The sequence below is a fragment of the Copidosoma floridanum genome, unplaced genomic scaffold (assembly GCF_036245765.1).
Source record: "Copidosoma floridanum isolate Cflo_tuat_1 unplaced genomic scaffold, Cflo_Japanese_pri ptg000020l, whole genome shotgun sequence".
NCBI classification, from domain to species: domain Eukaryota; kingdom Metazoa; phylum Arthropoda; class Insecta; order Hymenoptera; family Encyrtidae; genus Copidosoma; species Copidosoma floridanum.
Window position 1 is genome coordinate 5,763,036 of NW_028321897.1, and position 23,088 is coordinate 5,786,123.

At 34.2% G+C, this 23,088-nt stretch overlaps 3 protein-coding genes across 7 annotated transcripts; 1 reads left to right on the forward strand and 2 right to left on the reverse strand.

Moving 5' to 3' along the window:
* Nucleotides 1–1,296: 1,296 nt before the first annotated feature.
* beta'COP (coatomer subunit beta') lies at nt 1,297–6,733 on the forward strand. The gene is made up of 9 exons (XM_014363217.2): nt 1,297–1,639; nt 2,033–2,384; nt 2,456–3,403; nt 3,491–3,726; nt 3,804–4,142; nt 4,223–4,484; nt 4,560–4,897; nt 4,991–5,266; nt 5,752–6,733. Exons 1-9 carry the CDS (start codon nt 1,637–1,639, stop codon nt 5,785–5,787), a joined length of 2,790 nt encoding a protein of 929 aa, XP_014218703.2. The 5' UTR covers nt 1,297–1,636; the 3' UTR covers nt 5,788–6,733.
* Nucleotides 6,734–9,718: 2,985 nt separating this feature from the next.
* LOC111643292 (sentrin-specific protease 7-like) lies at nt 9,719–16,105 on the reverse strand. 3 transcript variants are annotated; one of them, XM_089593832.1, is made up of 10 exons: nt 15,806–16,011; nt 15,574–15,689; nt 11,670–11,985; nt 11,374–11,552; nt 11,221–11,284; nt 11,090–11,151; nt 10,688–11,014; nt 10,509–10,604; nt 10,206–10,428; nt 9,719–10,140 (listed from the first exon to the last, which is right to left on the reverse strand). In XM_089593832.1, exons 3-10 carry the CDS (start codon nt 11,928–11,930, stop codon nt 9,982–9,984), a joined length of 1,371 nt encoding a protein of 456 aa, XP_089449958.1. In that variant the 5' UTR covers nt 11,931–11,985; nt 15,574–15,689; nt 15,806–16,011; the 3' UTR covers nt 9,719–9,981. The 3 variants fall into 3 exon arrangements, with proteins under 3 accessions (XP_089449958.1, XP_089449959.1, XP_014218711.2); XM_089593833.1 differs by lacking the exons at nt 15,574–15,689; nt 15,806–16,011 and adding an exon at nt 16,038–16,105; XM_014363225.2 differs by having other exon boundaries at nt 15,574–16,011.
* Nucleotides 12,008–22,155, reverse strand: LOC106646992 (uncharacterized). 3 transcript variants are annotated; one of them, XR_016293116.1, is made up of 11 exons: nt 21,551–22,155; nt 19,390–19,539; nt 19,046–19,188; nt 18,908–18,971; nt 18,782–18,819; nt 18,385–18,714; nt 18,195–18,311; nt 17,903–18,119; nt 17,029–17,832; nt 12,211–12,755; nt 12,008–12,090 (listed from the first exon to the last, which is right to left on the reverse strand). XR_016293116.1 is itself a non-coding variant. In XM_014363223.2 (10 exons), the coding sequence occupies exons 1-10, from the start codon at nt 21,770–21,772 to the stop codon at nt 12,699–12,701; spliced, it is 2,142 nt and encodes a 713-aa protein (XP_014218709.2). In that variant the 5' UTR covers nt 21,773–22,155; the 3' UTR covers nt 12,098–12,698. The 3 variants fall into 3 exon arrangements, 2 of the variants coding, with proteins under 2 accessions (XP_014218709.2, XP_014218710.2); XM_014363223.2 differs by lacking the exon at nt 12,008–12,090 and having other exon boundaries at nt 12,098–12,755; XM_014363224.2 differs by lacking the exons at nt 12,008–12,090; nt 19,390–19,539 and having other exon boundaries at nt 12,098–12,755.
* Nucleotides 22,156–23,088: the final 933 nt, after the last annotated feature.

Here is a 23,088-nt window from a genome sequence, read left to right on the forward strand (position 1 = left end):
TAGAGCCATTTAGTCAATTATAAACCAGCCGCAACTCGTGACGAAGCTATAAAATAAGAAAATAACGATACGTGTGTTTTTGGCGGCAAGCTAACAATCTATCTTATGCTCAAAAATTTATCTTTAAATTTACAAACACATAAGAGGTCAATTTTTTGGTAGAAAATAGATTGTTAACTTGCCGCCTAAGACACATGTATTGTTATTTTTTCATTTTATAGCTTCATCATGAGTTGCGGCTGGTTTATAATTGACTAAATGGCTTTAATCCTGAATGCTCTGATTGAGAATTTTAGGAGCCACTTTTGGCCAAAAAATTAAGACCGCTAGATGGCGCTGATCCAAATAACTATTGCTATTTACAGCAAAGTCACTTTGATAATTACAAACCAGCCGCAACTAATCTTATAGATAGATAATAAAAAGTTGACGTGGTTTGTGCTGTTTGCGGCAAGTTTACAATTTATTTTTTACTCAAAAGTCGACCTCTAAAAATAGAGATATTCATATGGTTTAATAAAATTGACCATATGGCATTACTTAGTAGTAATTACTTTAATTACTTTAATTACTACACATAACTTCACGTACATCTTACACCGTGCTCTCTTTACCAGAATGATAAAATCAGAGGCTGTAAAGTTACGTAGGTCGTGGTGGTAACGCCGCTTATTAATATCATAATATGAAACATTTATATATTTTCAATCAGCGCTAACTAGCGGTATTGATTTTTTGCTAATTTGCTAAAAGTTTTTTTAAGGCTCACTCAGACCTCAGAGTCTGAGGCTCAGACGCTCACTCAGACCTCAACCTCACACCTCACCTGGCGACCTGGCTCACTTTTCGACTTTTAGCAAAAGCAAAAAAATGAATGCCGCTAGAAAGCGCTGATCCGCATAATTTACATTTTTTAATTTAAAAATAACCGGTGTCTTATTTACACTATGATTTTTTAACGGTCAAGTCGTAATGATTGTTCAACTCTTAAGCATAGCTAAAATATAGTTATTGACAATTTACATCATCGATCAACCACTTTAGTTTAGCTGTTATAACTTTCGTTGAAAATTGTTTTAGATTATTTTTATAAGTCTAGCCATGAGTCTGTCGAAGATTATAACAAGTGAAATATATTGAAGCTCATTTGTGATAGTTATAATTTTAGCTCTTTCAACATACGGTGCGGTTTTTTTTTTTTTTTTTTATTTAAAATACAAAATGTACACAAACACACTCTATACTCCTACGCAAAAAATGATACAAAAAACACACACAAATACGCGCTCTGCGCTCTCCGTGTGCCGCTGCCGCACGCCACGTCGTCCGCATAAGTAGAAGAAGAAAGTGAGGCTGCTGTAAAGGAAATATCACATACATGAAACACATCCCCTTTTTACCCCGCACTTCTTCCCGCTCCCTCAGCGCGCTGCCGAACGGCAGTAGTAACATCAGCGGTTTGCTCAACTTTCGTGTGTGTTGTTTGTGTATCCATTAGCCCCGTGATTTTTTCTTTATCCCCGTAGACGAGTGACCCTATCAACCCATCAAACTTTCGAGGAGTTAATCATCGTCGTCATCGTCGTCGTCTTCGGCGACTGATTGATTGGTGAAAAAAAAAAACTTGGCAGTCGAAATGGTGAGCATACTTACGTACTTCAATTTTACAGTCGTGGGTGCCCCAACCCCAACGTAATGCAACAATTGTTCTCGTTTTGATCATCACTCTCTCCTCGCGTAGCAGCGATCAAGACAACTCCATGAGTTATTTCTTATTCTTTGTTGACGCTTTTGTCAACAACTTTTTAATCATGATTTGACTAAGTTTTGATCGAATGGTCAAATTATATCCTCACATACCATCTGTTTGATTGTCAAAGCAACTTAAAGGACAAATTTCGGAGTCGCAGAGTAATCATAGCTCGTATTTTTGGTGTTGCTCGTTTTTTCATAATGTGCATAGCCGAGGCTTGATGAAATTGATGTTTAAATGATACGTCAAACAATAATGATGACAATCATGATGTTTTAGCCACTGAGACTGGACATCAAGCGCAAGCTCACAGCGAGGTCTGATCGCGTGAAATGCGTCGACCTACATCCTACCGAGCCTTGGATGCTCTGTTCGCTGTACCAGGGCAATGTCAACATCTGGAACCACGAAAGTCAGACGCTTGTCAAGACCTTCGAGGTTTGCGATCAGCCTGTCAGGGCAGCCAAGTTTGTGCCAAGAAAAAACTGGGTGATCACGGGCTCGGATGACATGCAAATCAGAGTTTTCAATTACAACACCCTTGAGCGTGTGCACTCCTTTGAGGCACACAGTGACTACGTCAGGTGTATCGTCATTCATCCCACGCAGCCTTTCATTCTCACCAGCAGTGGTTCGTATTTTATTTCAAACTCTTTCCCTCTAAATTGCAGATATGTTATAACATTGAAAATTAATTTTCAGATGATCTGCTGATAAAGCTTTGGAATTGGGAAAAGGCATGGCTCTGTCAACAGGTGTTTGAAGGCCACACTCATTACGTCATGCAAATAGTCATCAATCCCAAAGATAATAACACATTTGCCAGTGCATCTCTTGATAGGACCCTGAAGGTCTGGCAATTGGGTTCGTCCACCGCGAACTTTACGCTTGAGGGACATGAGAAAGGCATCAATTGTGTCGATTACTATCACGGTGGGGATAAGCCTTACTTGATCTCTGGTGCTGACGATCGTTATGTCAAAATATGGGATTACCAAAACAAAACGTGTGTACAAACTTTGGAAGGCCACACTCAAAACATATCAGCTGTTTGTTTTCATCCCGAGCTGCCCATTATTTTAACCGGCTCGGAAGATGGTACAGTAAGAATTTGGCATGCTGGTACTTACAGACTGGAATCACCATTAAACTATGGTTTTGAGAGATTGTGGTCGATTGCTTGCATGAAAGGCTCAAATAATGTTGCTCTTGGTTACGACGAGGGTAGCGTTATGATAAAAGTGGGTCGCGAAGAGCCTGCTGTGTCCATGGATTCATTAGGTGGTAAGATAGTCTGGGCCAAACACAGCGAAATTCAGCAAGTGAATCTCAAAGCTTTAGGTGAAGAGGTTCAGGATGGCGAGAAATTGCCATTGGTCGTGAAAGACATGGGTGCTTGTGAAATTTATCCTCAAACCATACAGCACAGTCCAAATGGAAGGTTTTTGGTGGTATGTGGTGATGGAGAATACATCATTTATACCTCAATGGCGCTTAGAAACAAAGCTTTTGGCCAAGCATTTGAATTCGTTTGGGCCTCAGACTCCAGTAATTCCAGTTATTATGCGGTAAGAGAAAGCTCTACGACCGTCAAAGTATTTAAGAATTTTAAAGAAAAGAAGAGCTTTAAGCCGGACTTTGGAGCTGATAGTAAGCTTATAAAATCATCATTGATTTTAATAATCGTTACTGGAAACATTTTTTTTTTTTTTTTAATTTACAAAATTTTTCTCGTAGGTGTTTTTGGCGGCTTTTTTCTGGGCATATATTCGAGTTCAGGTCTCTCATTCTACGATTGGGATACACTGAAGCTCATACGTCGCATAGAAATTCAGCCGACCCATGTTTACTGGACAGAGAACGGTTCTCTTGTTGCACTTGCTACGACCGACCAGTATTTCATCCTCAAGTACGTTGCCGAACTTGTCGAAGAATCCAGCGAAAATGCGGAGGATATCGAAGGAGCTTTCGAGGTATTTACTTATTTACTGTAATGTAACGAGTAATTTTAACATATTTATTATATTTCACGTGGTTTTTGTAATTGTAGATAATTGCAGAAATGAACGACGTAGTAAAGACCGGTTTGTGGGTCGGCGACTGTTTCATTTACACAAACAGTGTAAACAGAGTAAATTACTTTGTTGGAGGTGAAGTCGTCACTATATCACATTTGGATAGACCAATGTACTTGCTGGGCTATGTTCAAAAGGACAATAGATTATATCTATGCGACAAAGAACTGTCTGTGGTATCTTATTCGTTACTATTGTCTGTTTTGGAGTACCAGACTGCCGTAATGCGAAAAGATTTTGAAACTGCGAACAAGGTGCTACCCACTCTCCCCAAAGAGCATCGCACTCGTGTCGCTCATTTCCTAGAAAAACAAGTAAGTAAGCCCATGAACTTGCATTCATTCGCATCTTTGACAATATTCAATTTTTTCAATTGATATACATTTTTTTCCAGGGTTACAAGGAACAAGCTCTTGCAGTGTCGACAGATCCAGAGCACAGATTCGAGCTTGCTCTGTCCCTCAAAAATCTCGAAACGGCATACGAACTCGCGAAAGAGGCCAACATTCAGCAAAAATGGCGTCAACTAGCTGCTCTGGCGACGCAGCAGGGAAAACTCCGCCTTGCTCAGGAATGCTTGCACAATGCCGAAGATTTTGCTGGGCTTCTTCTTCTTGCGACAAGTACTGGCAACGCGAACATGGTTGAAAAATTAGGTAATTAAACTTACCTACCTTTTAAACACTCTGATACTTAACGTGCAACTTAATGTGTCCTTTTTATTACTGCAGCAACCTCTTCTGACGACGCTGGAAAAAATAATATCTCATTCTTGTCGTACTTCATGCTCGGTGACATCGATAAGTGCCTAGACATTTTGATCAAGACCGATCGGATACCGGAGGCGGCATTCTTTGCCCGGACATACGCACCGAGCAAAATTTCGCCCATAGTTAAATTGTGGAAAGAAAAACTGTCAGCAGTAAATGAAAAAGCTGGCCAGAGTTTAGCAGATCCAGAACAGTACGAGAACTTGTTCCCTGGCTACAGAGAGTCGTTGGAAGTTGAAAAATTCATGAGGGAAAAGTACAAGAAGCGCATACCCGCTTCGTCGTATCCTACTTTAACAGTATGTAAATTTAGTTCAAGGATCTTCATGATCACTTTTGCATTGGAAAATTTTTAATGTACAAAATGTTAAAACTCTGATCGTTAATTGCAGCCAAATATTAAGCGAAACGCTAAAGAAGAGTATTTAGCGGAAATGGGGGAAGCGTCGTCGAGTCACAGTGATGAACCTCATCCTATAGAGAATGGTGGAGATGATGTGGCAGCAATCACAAATATTTTAAATAACATCGGCATTGAAAACCAAATGTCAGCGTCGACAATTACAAAGACAGTGCCTGGCAAGTCCTTGAGCACTATGAGACCACTTACAGTCGACGACGATGATCTTGATCTCGATCTCGAAATTGACGAGAACATTGACACTAGTGTAAGTTCATTGTCTTGTTTCGTGAATGTTTTTCGTATACTTTATGAATGGTCTTCAATAGAATGTTTTAAAAAAGTCATTGCATCGTCATTAATGTGTATGTGATTTCAAGCAATGGGAACAATTTTATTTTCTTGTTAATTGGCAAATTTGTTTGCATGCGTTGGTTTTACACAAACAGGTACAACCAAAACGTTGATGTAAGTACTGAATTTGCAATCGTGAATTTTTAACGTTACACAAGTTTAAAAGTAGAAATGATTCCTAACATTAACTTGTTAACACTTTTTAAAATATTTGCGTGTATTACCTATTAGAAAAGTAGAATTATATAATGTTGATATTCTTATTTAATTTAGGATTTATTCTTATTCTAATTGTATGTCATGTAGGTTCTTACAGTAGATAAATTAGTAATAATTGTACTTACCAAGTTTTATTTTAAAGCTAAATATTAATTCACGAAAAATAAATTTTTTTTACAGGATGTCAATTTAGATGATGAAATTCTGGATGACTGATGAGGAAAATTGAAAACCAAATTCAACTAAAAGTAATTATAAAACCAGCATATTCAATGGACAAGGAGCACTAAATGAACGAGGCACATGAATAACAAGTGAGCTCTGTTTGGCAAAGTTCTCGAGAGACATTCGTTTTTTACCACATGTCATTCCTCGCACGGGAAACTTAGATGTGGAGTCTAAACAAGTCTAAAAGTGTCATTAACACAAGTGCATTTTTTTAACACTATACGACCGTGTGCACGCCGCGTAAGCGAGGGAGGATGGCTCTGTGGCTCATTGTAAAAAGAAGGATTAACAAAATAAAATTAAAAATCGAGATTCTCGATGCCGTCCTCGCCTCGCCTTCACACAAACTTTTGTGTCTTAACGTTATTTCGCCTCTTTTTGTAAGATCGCGTATGATGTCTCGCAAAGTGCGTGTGCGTGTGTGTGCGTATGAGTATGTAATGTTAAACTTTTACACCTAAAGTCTTGCGTACGCGTGGCGCTATTATTATTACAGTGAAATAATAGTTATATGAATACATAACTACAATACATACATTTACATATATATAAAAATGAACCAAGGCACGAGGAATAATGATATTTCCTCTATCTTGTTGCTAAGACAAATAGAAAATGGTGTAAGAATTTTGTCACTTTTTTCATTCCACAGACAAGACGCTGATGTCCCGTATTACTTACTCTCAAATTATTTTGTGTAATTGATTTTTTTTTTTTTCCTGTTACAACAGTGTTTTTATAGAGTAATATACATTGTTTTGTAATGATATGGGATTCTGAATATTTTAAATATACGAGAGGATATTTTTGAATGGGTGATTGAATTCTGCATAAAGCAGAGCATCAATTGATTCGATTGACTGTAGAAATTGTGAATTTTATGAATTATATTATATTCTTATCGTTATTTTAATAAATTTCTTAATGTATATTATATTTTGCATCTTTGATTTGAACACTTTCCCTTTGTAAAATCTTTTATAATTATCTTTTTCATTCGTTAGGAAACCATAAGTAGTTTATTCACTCAATTTTAACTTTTATTAAATGAAATATTTTAATATCTTATAGACGATTTTTTTTCAGATTACAGAGAAGTTACAAAATCATGGATGAACTTGAAGTGCCTAAAGTCTTAAAATATTATCCATACACATATATTCAGTATTATTTAGTATCCATCCATAATCTACCATTTTATTGATCCATTTAACCAATAACCAATACCAAATACAGATCAGTACCATCTAGCGAGGCTATTTACAAACTTACGAACAAAAATATTAGGTACGTATAAACTTATTTTTTTTAGCTGAAGAAAGACGATTTAGACGATCACTATAATTCCAAATATCTGCGGTCACTTCTTAATCTGAAGTTGGAGCCTGAATTGCCTGATGGAGCGGATGGTACTTATTACAATTTTCATTGTTACACTTAAACTTTAGAAAAAAAAAGGGTAATTCAAATTGCCTTGTGCCGAGCAAACAGTTTTTATACTATGACGTTTTGTCTTAACCTGCGAAAATTATATCGTGACAATTTTTCTAGACTAGCTCGTAGGGATTGAATTGGTATTGGGTGCGTCACTAATGAATTAGCAATTCGTTAGAGTTTCAGCATTTATACTTTTCACTTTACTTTTTGGCTGTCTTTTTGAAGAAGCACGTTGAGATATTTGGGTCTTGCTTGCAACTTTCTGTAAACAATGGAGGACGTGTCGTGCCTATTCTGCGACGAACCCGTCAATCCCGAGTAGGATAAACTCCTCATGACTGAAAAAAGGCGACAAACTTTCAAAAACGCGTGCCGTGAGCGAAAAGATGTCTTTGATCATAGAGTAAAGGTGGACGAATGCGTAGTGCGTACACAAAAAGTGTTACAAAACCTACACGCATTCCAACAACATTGCTGCAGCTAAAAAATTGGACAAACCAAGACCATCTACTCGCGCGCAAACCTCAACGGTCGATGCTAGTGTCATATTGTGTGTTTTTTGCAACGGCGACGCGTCCGATGTATTTATTTCCAAAGAGCAGCAAAAACCAAAAGCGAAACGGAATTCTGTCATCGAGTCAACCGACCCCTTCAGACTTGACGCATTGAAACAAGCTTCATCGCGCGATGATGCATCAGCGCTCAAACAACGTCTCGATACGATAACTCTGCCTATAACGATGTTTTGCGATACCACGCCAAGTGTCACCGAACTTTTCTTCGTCATTATACGTTCCAAAACCGCGCGATACACCGACTTCTGACCCCATTATTGATCACTTACAAAATAATAGAGAAGAATGTAAATTTTCTCTAAATGACATACCGAGACAGTATGATGGGCCATTGGTCGATTTGCGTTATGTTATTCAGAATTTGGAAAAGTACGGAAACAAAATAGTGGTAACGAAAAAGCACGGAAAGGACAGGATTAAGTATATCGTTGAAAGACACCGGTGCTGACATATACTCACGGAGCATTGGTACGCAAACCGCGAGGAAAACGTTGACGAGCGAAAACGGATCGTTCAAACGGCAATCGTGATTATTAACGAGGGTATACGATCACGCAGAGGCTCATCCGGTGCCGGACCGATTTCTCGAAGACGCCGAGCGAGACATACCAGAATCCCTGAAAATGGTCACTGATGGCATAGTTCTGAAGAACAAAAAAAAAATGATCTTGTCAAGTGGCGGGTAAAATCGATCGAGCCATCGCACATTGTTTGTTAGCCGCCGCCCGACCTCGATCGTTCCAGTCCTCCATTCAAAATGCTTTGGCATCGCTGTTGCACAGCAAAACGGAGTCGAAGGACGTTGGCCGTTTATTGTCAACTCTTGGATTCTGCTCTACTAACCAAAGACATTGTTGAAGACCATCTTGAACAGGAAGTAGTTGAATCCATGCTAAGGAAACAAGGATTTCTGTAGCTTATAAGCTAGTTAATTTGTATTTTTGTACCAAAATATATTTGTATCAGTGTACATATTATCATTAAAAAAAAGAAAAGATTTTCGATTCGAAACGAAGAAAAATCACGTCAAATACTACAACAGCATAGTTTTTGGTTGAATAATTTCAAATGTGTTGAAGGAAAACATTTTCGATTACTTTAAAATTAAAGTACTTCAATTCAGAAAAATTGACAACGATTATTTCGTCATAAGGATATATATGACAATTGCGTATTTTCAATAATATTTGTTTTCTAAATCAATGCATATTCAATAGCATTCGCATTATTTTTGTTCACCGTTCAACTTCAAACTGTTGCCGAAGGACACTACAATGTGTTTTGCACTCCTGAATAAGCGCAAACGGCTCTCAATAGTTTCCAGCGTCTATCAACAACCACAGCTTGCATCCGGCGATTATTTTCGTCGACTTGAACGACGTACGCTCTCTACTCTTTCGAAAGTCCACTAAAAAGTCAAAAAGAGCTCCCGCGCTACTTGCGTCTGAAAAAATCGAGCATTTAGCACGAGCGCCGTACGTGACGTTCATCAAAACATTGGAAGCTAATAAAGTATTTTTGCGCGAGAGACATGCGAGTCAACTGAAGTTTATTTTAAAAACTCATGATGTGCTCTAATCGGTACTTACATTGAGAATAAAAATTAAAATTATGAATTTTTCGTACAACATTCAATGAAATATATTTCTCAAGCTCATTCGTCAAATATAAAAATAACTGGAAGTAGTTTCAACTTTCTTTACGTCAAAGATTCATGTGGTACTTGTTAAGTTGCAAACTATTGGCATCATTTGATACTACCATTTTATTCTCGTTTGTCTTTATCCTTCTATAAAACTAATTGAAGGGAAAGAATCAACTACTTAGATTAATGCGTGAAGCAGTTATTTATTAGAAGCATTTTTTTTTAATACAAATTATACAAATGCATACTTTTGCAAGGCACTTGCTTAATATTACAACTCTGATAATTTATCACAATAAATTAACAAATATTTCATACATATTTATTTTTCTTCTCTTGGTAATTAATGAAAATATTTTTCAGATATAAATAAATACATACATTATCACGCGTGGTAATACGTCTCTTTGACTTACTTATTGCTTTGATCCGACATAAAATTAGACAAATATAACGTGAACTTTAAATATTTTTCAACATTTTCTTTGTTAGTTATTTTTACAAAATTACAAACAACACTATATCCTAACGAGTACGAGACTTTTTTGTTCCTTTGGTGTTAATAGCAGCTAATCTAATTATTAGTTTTCTTATGTCATTTCTTTTTTTTTTTATTATATCAGTACTAAACCAGTGGGTAAGAGGTTTTTTGAGCGAACACAATGAATTTGTAGCAACAAAATCCTGAAATTATTAATTACCAGTTTATTTAACCTCAGAGAACAATAAATTAAAAAGTATTGGATTACCTCAAAAAAATGTTCTATGAATTGCAACAGATATACGCCACAATCACTTGCGTTAGTCTGTTGAGGCACATCTGCATGAAATATTTCCGTATTATCGAAAAATAATTCATTTCCATTGTTTTTCTCTTTGTATTCGCATTCCAAATAATTTTTCAAATCCTGTATTACCCTTGTCTTTCCAATAGTAAAAGAGGTCAGCGAATCAAAAATTATAATACATGGACTGAAAACAAATTGTTACTCTGTACAGTAGAGTTCAAACAACCTTTTTTGAATTTTAGAATTCTTATTTAAAAAACTTACTAATGGTTTGAACCATCTGAACATTCCGATTTACTATCATTCGGATCCATTCCAAATAAAGCAGGATAGCAAATAACAGCCGAAAACCAATGCTTACTGTAAATATTTAATTAATATTTTAATCAAACAATCTAGCAAAAGTGAAAATTTTTCGAAATGTAATTTTGAAGACAACTTACTCTAGATTAATAGGTATTATTATGAACTCTTTTTCGAAAATATTAATATTTTTGGTCCACCTTTTAACTTCTGCGTGTTGTATATCTGCCAAACTCATATTTGCATTTGTCAATGTACATTTGGGATTCGAGAGTTTTGTATAAAAAAAGGTATTGAAAATGTATGTTCTTTCTTTATCTTGATCCGATAATTTTTCCAAAGCAAAATATTTTAAATAAAAATCTATAATTATGTCGTTCAGGAAGTGGCCCTGATTCAGGCATTTAAAGTCTTCTATTGTAACAGTAATCCCATACTTCATAGGCGGTTTAGGATACACTAAAATACTGATTCAAAATTTTAATTACATACAGTTCGTTAAAAAAAAGATTACATTCTAATAATCAAGACTTCGTATTTACACTTGTGCATTTCTTCGCAAATCCAGTGTGAGACATTGGTCAGAACTCTGCACTTCTATTATCTAAATCATAAATAAATTAAAATTCAGTGTTTGTTTTTGAATATGCAAGTATTAATTACGTGTACATACATCATCGCTGCTTTTTGTCGAAACAGAACAAGATGAATCAGACGAGCTTCTTCTGCGTTTTCGTCTAAAAAAACAAAATATGCCATAAAATTGCACATTACCAACATAATTAATGCAAAGATAACAAAATTTTTCATTAGAATTAAAGCTTACAATTTTTTCATAGAACTACTAGTTTCACTAATCACAGCATCGTCTAATATTTCCGGATCATCTTGTAAATCGTGATTCGTTGTTTTTCGTGTGTTAATGACATATCTTACATTGTAAATGGGATCATCTTTCACTAAGTAGGTACAAACAATTTCTTCTTCATGCAATCGTGATCTTAACTAAAGATAAAAATGTTTAAAACCAAACAATCGTCAAAATTTGTATGATCACTTTAGAATTAACAGAAGCATTTTATTTTCTAAGATAAAGTGTGATCAAAATACAAAAAAAATTACCATCATTAAAAGATGTTCAACCTTCCAACTGAAATGACATTTCTTAGGCAGCTGAAAATCAATCAACCACTGGTATCCATTATCAGGGGCAACAAGCACCTTTACCTGATCCTCGTCAGGTTTGCGACAAATTGGCGCTTCAGCAGGTTCATCTATCCTCATTGACTGGAGTATATGAATACTTCCAGAACTATTACAATCGCACTTATTGGCACCCTCCTGTTCCTCCTCCTCTTCTAACTCGTGCTCTGGATGCACCATCCTTTTTTAATGCTAGAATATCTTGCTTTACACGTCTTCGAGTTAACCAGCTCGACTGAAAACGGAAATGTGATCTGTACACGCGTTGATTAAGTGATATAACGCTGAGGACCATTCATGGTCGTGTTCCGAGTACTTTATTTACTTTAAGAAAAGATACCTGGATATGGAAAAGGTAAAGACTTGCTTTATTGAAAAAAAATTCATCAACTAGATGTAAATTTTTATTCCAATGATATTACCACGGATTTGGCTTGCTTAAAAAAATATATTTACGTACATTATCAATGAGTGTTGACATTGAAAGATCCCTTCTTCAAAATCTTTTTTTCCTTGTTTGTTCATGTATAGGAAATTTCTGAAGTTAGGTGATAACAAATCATAGAATATATATTTCAGAGCTTCCTTATAGCAATTAATTTAGCGCAATTTGTGAATATTTTATTATGCCTATTTTTTTTGTACAAGTAGTGTTTATCAAAATAAGTCACTTTGTAAATCAAACATAAATGATTATTCATAAATACTTAACGATTAACAAACCAAATTTAATAATGACAATATCACATTATAAAAAGACAGTAACATTGTTCAGTAGTACAACGTAATGGACGTGTAAGTATACATAAGAAAACAAACTTTAAGTCTAATAACTTAGAATGCACGCATTTTATAAATCTTTTTTTTATCAAAACAATTTTTTTTTTTTTTTTTAATACTAATTAATTAGATTTTGTTACTACTAAAAATAATTTATTTCGCAAATATCTACAGTTTCTTTATTTTAAACGAACCCAACAGTTTTGAACCAGCTATTCTGTTCTCCTGTAATTAAATTAAAGACCGTTATTAACTAATAATGAATTTCGAATTATTGATACAACAGTTTTGAAAGAAAAAAGTTAGTTGATTAGTTGAAACAAAAAAAAACAAAATTCATTTTTACTTCTGATCAAATATTCATCATGGATTTCACTATTTTGACTCGAGCATGTTTGCTTTTATGGTATTAGCAATAAGATAAGTAGAAAAATTCGGAAATAATTTTTAAAAATTATTCTCAAGTTGATTTAATGCACTAACAATCTCACCTAATTTAATATAGCCAGCAACATGAATCTATTGCAAATGAACTGTCGCTCTTTTGCTGACAACTAAATATAAGTAGAGCAAAGCTTGAACAAAAATTTATTTTCGAACCCATCAGCTTACTAAGAGAAAAAATTTGGCCATAGATATAGATACCTGTGTGATTCTTTCCCACACTCACATTTTTCTCTTAGTCACTGCATAAAAAGGAATAATAGAATTTTATTACAAATGACTGCAGTGTGCAGAATATACGATGTGTCTATGCACGAGAAATAATGCTTGTATAATATATGTTCTTAATTATTTCGATCTTCTAAATGAAAATTGTGATGCTATAGATGACTGAAATAATGACAGGAAAATTGTTAAAAACGAATCTAATAAAAAAAATGTCGATAATTAATTTATCTGGCTTGTTAAGATTGTTATGAGCAAAAAATGTTAATAACCCATTTGAAAGGTTATCAAATTTTCAGGTTCCGGATTTCATTTTTTTTTTTACAACACTGTGTGTCTAGCATTTGTTTTACGATATAAGAGCCCAAAATAAATTTTTTTTTCCAAAATCAAGACTTGGTAAAATAAGATCACGAAATAATATAACATAATAGAAACATAAGATCACGTAACAATTTATCATAAGCAAGGGGACGACGATATATATTATTATAAATAACCACGTGACCTTACTTTCCGAACATTTCGAAATTGCCCCTCTATGGTGTTTGTTTATGTGAAAAAGGATATAATTGTACAGTATATATTTTACCTGAGGACCTAGTTGTGTTTGTCATTTAGGAGATCGAATTTTTTGAATTAGTTTAAAAAATAGCAACAAATAGAAGAAAATCTGTATGTGGGTACTTAATCAACAAATTATCAACGTGGAAAGCTGTTAGGAAACCATATAGAAATCCGAAACTTAAAAAAAAAAAATGTGTAAGTGTTATTTACTTATCCTAAAAATACTTATTAACTGTACTTTGCAATTTGCATGGTGACAATGTTACTTGTATTGATATATAAAAGGTACATGTATACGTATTCAATCAAGCACAAAGTGTGTACTTTTATATCATATATAAGTACTTAATAGATAATATTAATACGCGAGGTGGATTATAACGGTATGGGATTGCGATTTCGTCATCGCCTGTTATGTTATTTTAGATAAACTTGTTGCCTGGCACACACCGGCGGTGGCGGTTAGCGTGGTGGTTTGCAAATTTTAATGACGTTCGGTAGAGATAGCGGGGGGAACCACTTGCGGGGCAAGGGGGAAGTAGCGATGAGTGAAGACTTGGCATCGCCGCACGGGTCTCCAATGTGTGAATGTTCATGTACACATCTGTCTGCTGCGTCGTTTACGGCAGCGTATGTGTATATTTGTAATGTATTTGTGCTAAAGATGTAAGTATTTGATTTTTATTCGTTATAACAATGTAATAAAAATGAGTAAATAATTAAAAAGACTTGTGACAGATATATGTACATACAATTATATTCGTAGCTAATGTAAATAAAATTCTTGAATTTTTATGTGATTTGAAAAGTCTCATTGAAAGTGATATGTTAAATAATTAGGACATACTCTAGTCTGTGCGATTACTACAAGCATGTTATTTTGTAATCGTGTGAAAAAAAATTGTATCGTATAAAAATTACAAATTAAAAATTTTACTAAGAAAAATAAATATGTGTTATTATAATACATTATTTTGTTATGGGTACGGGTGGAACCTATGTACATACATTCACACACATATACAAGCTTATGTTTTATACAGAAATACATAAATATCTACAATAATATTCAAGTATTTACTGAAATGTACGTCCTGGAACATTTTGAATTTCCCGCTTCTTGCGACGTTGCCGTTACGTTTTTGTCGAACTATTATTTAATTTTTTTATTCATAAACTAATCAGACGATCGTCACGAAACTTTTTATACATATAGTTGATAACATTATCTGTGACATATAAAAAAATTGGAGACATTCATTACGCCAATTTTTTTTAAACCGAGTTTTTATAAGTTTCCCTATAAGCGACCGTGTTAAAATGACTGAACTTTGAAATTCAATATCTCGTAAACGAAACAGACGAACCTCTTGAAAATATAACAGCTTCATTGTAACAACAATAAGAACGTCTGGTTAAAATTTCAAAAAGATTCATCACAGGGTTCTATCTCTACCGAACGTCCTTAACTTTAGCTCATGCCTCATGCATATACTTATGCGGTAGATACAGGTGTTATCACGATTAGATTATAATAAAAAAATATCGTATACGCAATTATGTTTGTAGTTCTCTTAGCGCGTATGTATCGTACTTAAATTTCATTTGTTTACACGACTGTGCATGTATCCAAGGGCAGTATCTCTCGATTTTCCGAATATACATGTATATATATTCTATGAGTTGTGAAAAGAGAAGAGTACATTGACACCATAATAAGTAAGTACGCGTGTCTTGGAAAAAATTTTTACCAGGTTCGAAAGATGGAAAAAGAAAAATCAGTCAAATGGACAGAACCTTTAGTTACCTTTATCTATCCCTGTAGAAGTTTCTCTGTGTGACAAAATATTCGAGCACACTCGAATCGTCTCTTTCTCTCACTTATCAGCTCTCGCGCATCACCTTCAGTGTTTGGTCTACCAACTAAAACTAGTCGGTCAATCACACATTCGAGGAAACTCAGCCGGTACGATATACAAGTTAATGAAATTCAAGTCACGATTGAAGATGTTCCTCTTTCTCTCGCAGTACTTACGTACTTATCTATACGTAACTATATGATAAAGCGTATCAGATGATGATTATTCGAGCCGATTCCAACGATGAGTGTCGCATTGCGAAACATGTGTAGTATATGTACTTATTATGTTATGTACAAAAGAATTAGCAAAGAGACGCGCCCTGCCTATACATTGCAATGTTTACATCAAACGCCACTGTATAGGTAATAGTTATAATACTGAGATTACTGAGACATGTAACACAACTCACGATTAGACGATGCCCATCAGCACGACGACTGACATTTTACCTGCTTGTTTACTGATACGATGATGTGAAATAAAAAAAAATAGAAAAAAAGAGTAGAACTGTAGAAGTAAAGAAAGAGTGCCCTACGCATGCGCGAATTTCCAGGGGCGAAAGGTGGAGGGAGGAAAAAAGTAAAGGGTGTGCGTGCAGCGTGGGTGTGGATATCACACAGATCACACTTGTCAGCAGGTAGATGCTCTGTAAAAGACACCCGCGATGACGACAACCTCGGCTGTGGGCATATTATTTTTTGTTGACTATATCTAACTACCTTAAGGTAATTAGGCTTGTCTGCCTGCCTGTGGGAGAGGGAATTGGGGTGAAATATACGGCGAAATCAAAGAATAGACCAAAGCTGATGTACTTAAATCCATAAACTTATTGAAATCTCTGACACTGCCGGTGCAACATTACCATTCTATTTAAATCAAATGCAAATTTTTTTTAATTTTTTTTTTTTTTTTTTATCAAACCTACACTCAAATCGCATGAGGACTATGTGGAGTGAAGAACTGACCATGTTAAAATAAAAGCCTTCACCACATGGGCAATTATTAACAATAATTCTGTATTGCCTACACCAATTCTCAGATTTCATAAAATGAAGTAGTCAACACAGTGAAATTTTAATTGATCTAGAGCATTATTAGTTACATGTATCAGCCATCATGTTTTCAAGATTATAAAAAAAATAATTTATTGATTTGTGAAAAAAATCATTGTCTAAAGTAAAAAAAAAATTATCTTATATTTTGTTGATCACGGTTAATAATTTTTTTCAAAGGACAGACGGTCACAAAAAAAAGTCATAATTGTACATTTCTTTAAATTATTTTACACGCTTTGACATATTACATTTACTCTTGTCAAATATTGATATCCATGATGTATGTTAGAAATTAAATGTAAAGTTAATGGATTATGTGATACGTATACTGAAAATAATACTTACAGTGGAAATTGATATAGAATAGAATGGATCCGACACGTTAGGTATTGCATAAGAAGGTAATGCCAATTTCATAATTTTTTGCGCTCTTGACTGTTGAGTAGCTGGCGTTGAAAAAATTCTGTTTCTTTTGACAGGACTTCCTGATGCTTCTTCTAAATCTACTGTTTTGTTGTGTGCCTTGTATAACTTTTTACCCTTCTTCAATGTATTACTGGGAAGGCAATATGGTGGTGATCCACAGTTTACTTGCTCAGACGTCTTGTGCTTTAAAGGTGGTTCATCCATCAAAGGAGAGTTACTACTGTTTGCATAACATGGAGTAGTCTTTTGTGAGCCCAAAAATAAGGTCTTCACACTTAGGGGGGAATTTTTATTGCGAATAAAAAAAGATTTAGTGTCTAATGAAGGCAATTTATTTTCCTGAACTGTTGAATCGTCTGACGGTTTCAGGTGAAGTGGCACAGATTCTTCGTCCGAAGATGATTCACTATCAAATAGTCTCAGCTTGAAGGATTTCTTTTTTTTTCCAAAGACTTTTATATCCTCGTTGTTTGGCATGGCTACGTGATTTTTCTTTGTTATCCAAGTCATCTCTTCATTGTCATCTGACTCAATTCTGTAGTCCACCAGACATTTTTTGTTTTGAAATTCAATGCTTGGTAACTCGATACTTTCACCTTTATGAAAGTCTGTGGCCAACTTGCCAATTAAGTTTGCAATATCTTCCCGCTTGTGGTCAATGATTTCTTCAGTAAACCAGTCGCGTAAGTCAATACGTGGTTCTGTATAATCCTCAATTGGGACCTACAAAAGAATATTTTTTCTTTAGTATTTTAAATTATCACTTTAACGAAAATAACTATAAAAATCGTACTTTGAAAAAGTTCTCCACGTATTGTAGCACATACAATCCACAGTCTGTTGCATTAGACTGCTTCGGTATCTTAGGCCTTACAAGTCTTAAATTTGACGGTGAAAATAATTTTTTTTCACCTTTTTTGGCCAGATACTCGCAAGTCAAGTACCCTCGCAATTTATTTACCACCGCTGTTTTATTTGAATACAAAGAGTCAAATACTAAAATACAGGGCCTAAAAAATTATCAAAGCAAAAAATCTTCAATAACGTGTTTTTTCAAATTTATTAACTATTACATTGATATTTACCTTTGTTTAATCAATATTGCATTTACATTTTCGAAAGCAGGTACTTCATCATCATCATCATTATCATTATCAACAACTAAATAAGGAAAACAAATAATTACCAAGTACCAGTGTAGGCTGAAATTAACAAATTTATCATTAAATGCCATGTTGTCATCGTAACTTTTTCAAAATTACAATACTCTCTTACTTTTCATTCACTGGAACGATAATAAAATCTTTATCAAAAATATCAACATTTTTCGTCCATCTTTGCACGCCAGCATGCCGCCTCTCATCTTCACTTGCATAATTAGAACTATCATCATTCTGATACGGTTTAGCAAAACGTGTATAAAAATGAGAACTAAAAACGTGTGTTCTTTGTCTATTAGCTGGAGATAGAACCTCGTGTGTCAAGTAGGATAGATAAAAATCAATGATCACATCATTGAGAAACTCATCATTTCCAAGACACTGATAATCATTCAAGTTGATAGCTATTCCACCTTTTTCTGGTGGTGGTGGGTAAATTGCTAATCTAAAATTAATTTATACTTGATAATATAGTATTTAAATTAATCACTGGTAATGATATTTAAACTTACATATTTGATTGGCTACGTTTTTTTGATTTATTTGCAATCTATAACAAAGAAAATAACCAAATAATCGGTACATTTTATTCAAGATATAACGTTCTAAGTTAAATAATTAAAATTATATATACTTACAGGGGAGCTGTTATTTAACTGGACTGTGTTTGTTGATGTTTCATAATCATTTTCCCCAAGAGCACTGAAAATAATTTTTTTTCAAGTAATCTTCAATAAACGTTATTCTTAATGAAAAAAAAAAAAAGTTATTCTTACGGTGAATTTGATCTAGAACTTCGTATACTTTCCACACTAGGAGCTCTGACGATATTGCTTTTGCTTTGTTCATCTGTTGTATCTGATTCATTTTCTTTATCAGATAAACTAAGATAATTTACTTTGGTGGATGCCTGTGAATTCTGTAACACAGAAAATAAAGTGTTGTTAGAAAATTAGCATGAGAAATTTATGTGCAAAATAACTACCAACAAGGGCCTTTAAATGAAAAGTATTTTAAGTTTTTAAATTGGTTAACCAAAATTAAGACTTGTAAATCAGCTTTCTTGACCAATAAAATACTTAATTAAATATCGATAATACTTAAACAAAAAAAATCTTACATTTAGTGCCTCATTTAATGTTCCTCTACAATGTTCAGTGTCTTTTTTGATTTTGACAACATAGTCATGATTACACTGTAGGTCTGACTTACACTCTAAGTCTAATATGTAATGATTACAGTCTTTATCCTTGATTGCAGCACTTGCAGCCTGAAGCAAATTTAACATGCTTTACAAAGTTTACAACGTGCATTCGTATACTTGCATCATTCAAATTTTCGGAAAAAATACTAAAAGACATAATCGGGGAGATTAGTTAAAAAAAATATTGGTAACTTTGAATAAAACTAGGTAATTGTATACATGCCATTGTATCGTTTCTCAAACTAACGTCACACTCAAATACACCAGTGTTTTTTTTTTAGTTCAACACCATAATATACACTCGTTAAATATTAATACACCCACAGTAATCAAAACTAAACAGATTCAAAAATAAAAATTGTAAGATCGAAGCAAGAAGCTGCTGCTCAAAAATGTACCTACAAGAGAAGCGATAACAGAAAAAAAGCTCCACAAATAAAAATACCTAAGGTAAAACGCCCAATACTTGGACAGATTTTTCGAAACTAATTTTAACGCTCATATTCCGAAGTTAATGTGCAATACTTCCATATTTTTTAAATAATTACTTGTAATTAGGATGCCTTAGGATTATATAACACACAAAAAATGTTTTAAAATAGCTCTTAAATAATAGTTATCGTACATTTTAAAACATGTCAACTTATCGGAGTAGTTGGACAATCATTCTCGACTGTCGTAGTAGTTGGACAACCTTGAAAACCAAAAGTTGGACAATGCTGCAGTACTTGGACAAGTTGGAAAGCAGTACTTGGACAATACTAACTTAAACGATTTTACAGTTGTATAAATTACGATAAGGCACAAGTACTTATTAAAACTAAAGTATGTATTTAGATAAATACCTTATAACGAAAAAATGTTAACGAAGGGGATAAATAATAACAAATTTATTACGTAAAATTCGTAAGTAAAATTATTAATCTTTTTTCCAAAAATAATTTATTAAATGCAAGATAAATCCCTCAGGGTGCATTTTGATTTTCAACATTTTCAATTGTGAGGAATCGCACTTCTCCTTCTTGATTTGAATTTTCTTTAGAAGGAACTGCATCTCTTCAATAGCAAACGAATTATCCAACTCAATTAAGCTCTCACCTCGGTACTCAGTTTTTTCAATTATTCTATCAGTGAGATAGTGTAAAACCAATTTTACTGTTTTTTTTTTAATTTTGTTATTTAAGATTTATTTTTAATAAGACTATAATTTTTCTTACTTTTCTTTTTTGTTTTTGTTGTATGACCTCCACTTTTGTTCTTTTTCATTATTTTATATTTTTTTAAAAACATTTTTCCTCTTTTCAGAACCCATACTTCATCTGTATTTACAGTGAATTGGAGGTTAACTTTTAAAAATGTTGAAAAAACAATTTTCTTAAAGCGGTGCACCCCTTAACAACAAAACTGATTAGTAAAGTGTTTTTTTTCTACAAAGTACTTCACTTTTTATACACTTTTGTTTAAAAAATTCGCATAAAAGATTAACTACGTTAAAAGGTAAACAACTTTGATTGTATGTCCATGTACTGGCTACGACGTTTTTGTGCCTATGACCTGAAGTTGGACAAGAGCTCCACGTCTGTCCAACTACTACGAAATCGTGAGGTGTACTTGGACAGCTAATTTTACATTATAAAAATTTTTTTTGTCCACGATTACATTAGAAATATTGTTAATTAATGTAAAAGTTGTAAAATAATACCATACAGCATTTATACAAATGCATTGGATTAATTTTAACGAGCATTACCTATTATCAAAATCATAGAAAACGGAGAAAAATTATCGCAGTCTTATGGCGCCTACGGTGAAATTTAGAATCATTCGCATGTATTAAATGTTGCTGAAATTTTTTTAAAAATTCAAGTATATCATCAATAATAATCATAGCAATATTAATCTATTACGTTTTTTAAAATATCTCTTTTTTATTTGCTACAATGACTGATTTTCCACTGTCCAAGTATCGGTCTGAATTTCAGTTTTGTCCAAGTATTGGGCGTTTTACCTTACACATAGCACAGCGTGTCCCAAAAGTAACTGAATACCTCGTAAGTATATTGGAGTAAGTACTCACGGCCTGGACGATGTCGGACAAGTCGATGTCACTCGTCACGTCCATCGTGACCACGCTCTGATGGTTATCCGGAGACTCGTCGAACATCACCTTGACCGTGACTTCTTGCGTCTCATTGGACTCACGGGGTTCATCAATTTCCAAGATTTCAAACTCAATTTGCGCGTCGTTGTCATCGTCCTCCTCGACGTCGAACAACTGCTGTTCCGAGGGCTCTGACATCTCGCCCCGACTTTGTTTTCCTATTCTTCTTTATGTCACCGGGTCGAGTCACATTTTCCCTTGCACAACTTTTCTTACGTAAGCACGTGTTTTTTCTTCTTTCGAGTAAAACACTTTTTATTGACAACAACGTCAACCAAACTAGGGATACTTTTGCACGATAGCGCTATCTTAACCTTCAGCTTTAGAAATGAGGACACACACAGAGATGGGTGTTAATGAAGTTGAGTAGGCCCGTAGGGTAAACGAATCAATGATTATGCACTTGTCACTGTTTACATTTTCGACGTACAAATTATAAATTGATGACACTGATAAATATTGATAATTGAAACGAAGAGATAAATACTTAGTCCGATTATTTTGCTTTCTGCATGAGGAATAGCTGCTGTGCCAGTTGTGTGTGAGGGTGGGGGGGGTCAGCGGGGCAAAACTTACTTTTTTAGTTGTCGGACAGTAGTGACACCAACGGTCGAAGATCAAAGTAACCACTGTTGGGCGGTTGATTATGAAAATGTCCGAAAGAAGGAGTCTCTGCAAAAAGTATTTTTTATACGTATAATAATCAATACTTACTAAACAATTTGTCGAACAAGAATAGTATTAATGTAGTCCTTTAAAATTTTTTTTCAAGCGATGAAATCTTTGATCGCATAGTGTCCTGAGAACGCCACTTCACTAAAAAGGGCAAGTTAAGAATTTTACGATTTTTTAAGTGGAATTTTTTTTCACGCTCGTAAAACTCGATATGCATGACGTAAGAGTAAAACGGCGTAATAATAATGGCTATCACGGGGTATTCTTGATGTATGCTGACTTGCACGTTTTTATATTAATAATCTCTCATAAAATTAAGTGCCAAGAACAATAAATTTCATATAATACGTTCTTTTAAGAGCGATTTTATCTCATAATGAAAAATTTTGTGTCTGTATACGTACATACGTACGTATACGTTTATTCGTTCTTTGTTTGCAATTAATATTATTTATGAGATTAATCATCAACGATTTCGAGCATAATTGAAGCAATAAATAGTATAAGTAGTTCAGAAGTTGGCAGTTGCTCAAATAGTAATAACAACAAGTGCGACAGATTGAAATCTCTCTCGTTCTCAATTTGTTTTCTATATATGACTCTCCGTTAATATATGCGTACACGAGCAATAAAAATGAATCGCTGAATGGACTCAAAATGACTGATTTGTTTAAACTACCGTATGAGAGTTTTGAGCACGGAGAATAAAATTAATTTTTTTACATATATATATATATATATAATTGAACCGCATGCCATGAGTGCCCCTAAGCACTTTT

What these genes read in the sequence shown, in the direction of transcription:
- beta'COP (XM_014363217.2), top strand. An exon ending in CGTCGTATCCTACTTTAACA is followed by an intron (nt 4,898 to 4,990) that starts GTATGTAAATTT and finishes CGTTAATTGCAG; the next exon opens with CCAAATATTAAGCGAAACGC. An exon ending in ACGAGAACATTGACACTAGT is followed by an intron (nt 5,267 to 5,751) that starts GTAAGTTCATTG and finishes TTTTTTTTACAG; the next exon opens with GATGTCAATTTAGATGATGA.
- LOC111643292 (XM_089593833.1), bottom strand. Translation starts at nt 11,930, where the DNA reads ATGGTGCATCCAGAGCACGAGTTAGAAGAGGAGGAGGAACAGGAGGGT. An exon ending in TTGCGAAGAAATGCACAAGT is followed by an intron (nt 11,015 to 11,089) that starts GTAAATACGAAG and finishes ATTTTGAATCAG; the next exon opens with TATTTTAGTGTATCCTAAAC. An exon ending in TCATAGAACATTTTTTTGAG is followed by an intron (nt 10,141 to 10,205) that starts GTAATCCAATAC and finishes TAATAATTTCAG; the next exon opens with GATTTTGTTGCTACAAATTC.
- LOC106646992 (XM_014363223.2), bottom strand. Translation starts at nt 21,772, where the DNA reads ATGTCAGAGCCCTCGGAACAGCAGTTGTTCGACGTCGAGGAGGACGAT. An exon ending in AAACGTAGCCAATCAAATAT is followed by an intron (nt 18,715 to 18,781) that starts GTAAGTTTAAAT and finishes AATTAATTTTAG; the next exon opens with ATTAGCAATTTACCCACCAC. An exon ending in GCAATATTGATTAAACAAAG is followed by an intron (nt 18,120 to 18,194) that starts GTAAATATCAAT and finishes ATAATTTTTTAG; the next exon opens with GCCCTGTATTTTAGTATTTG.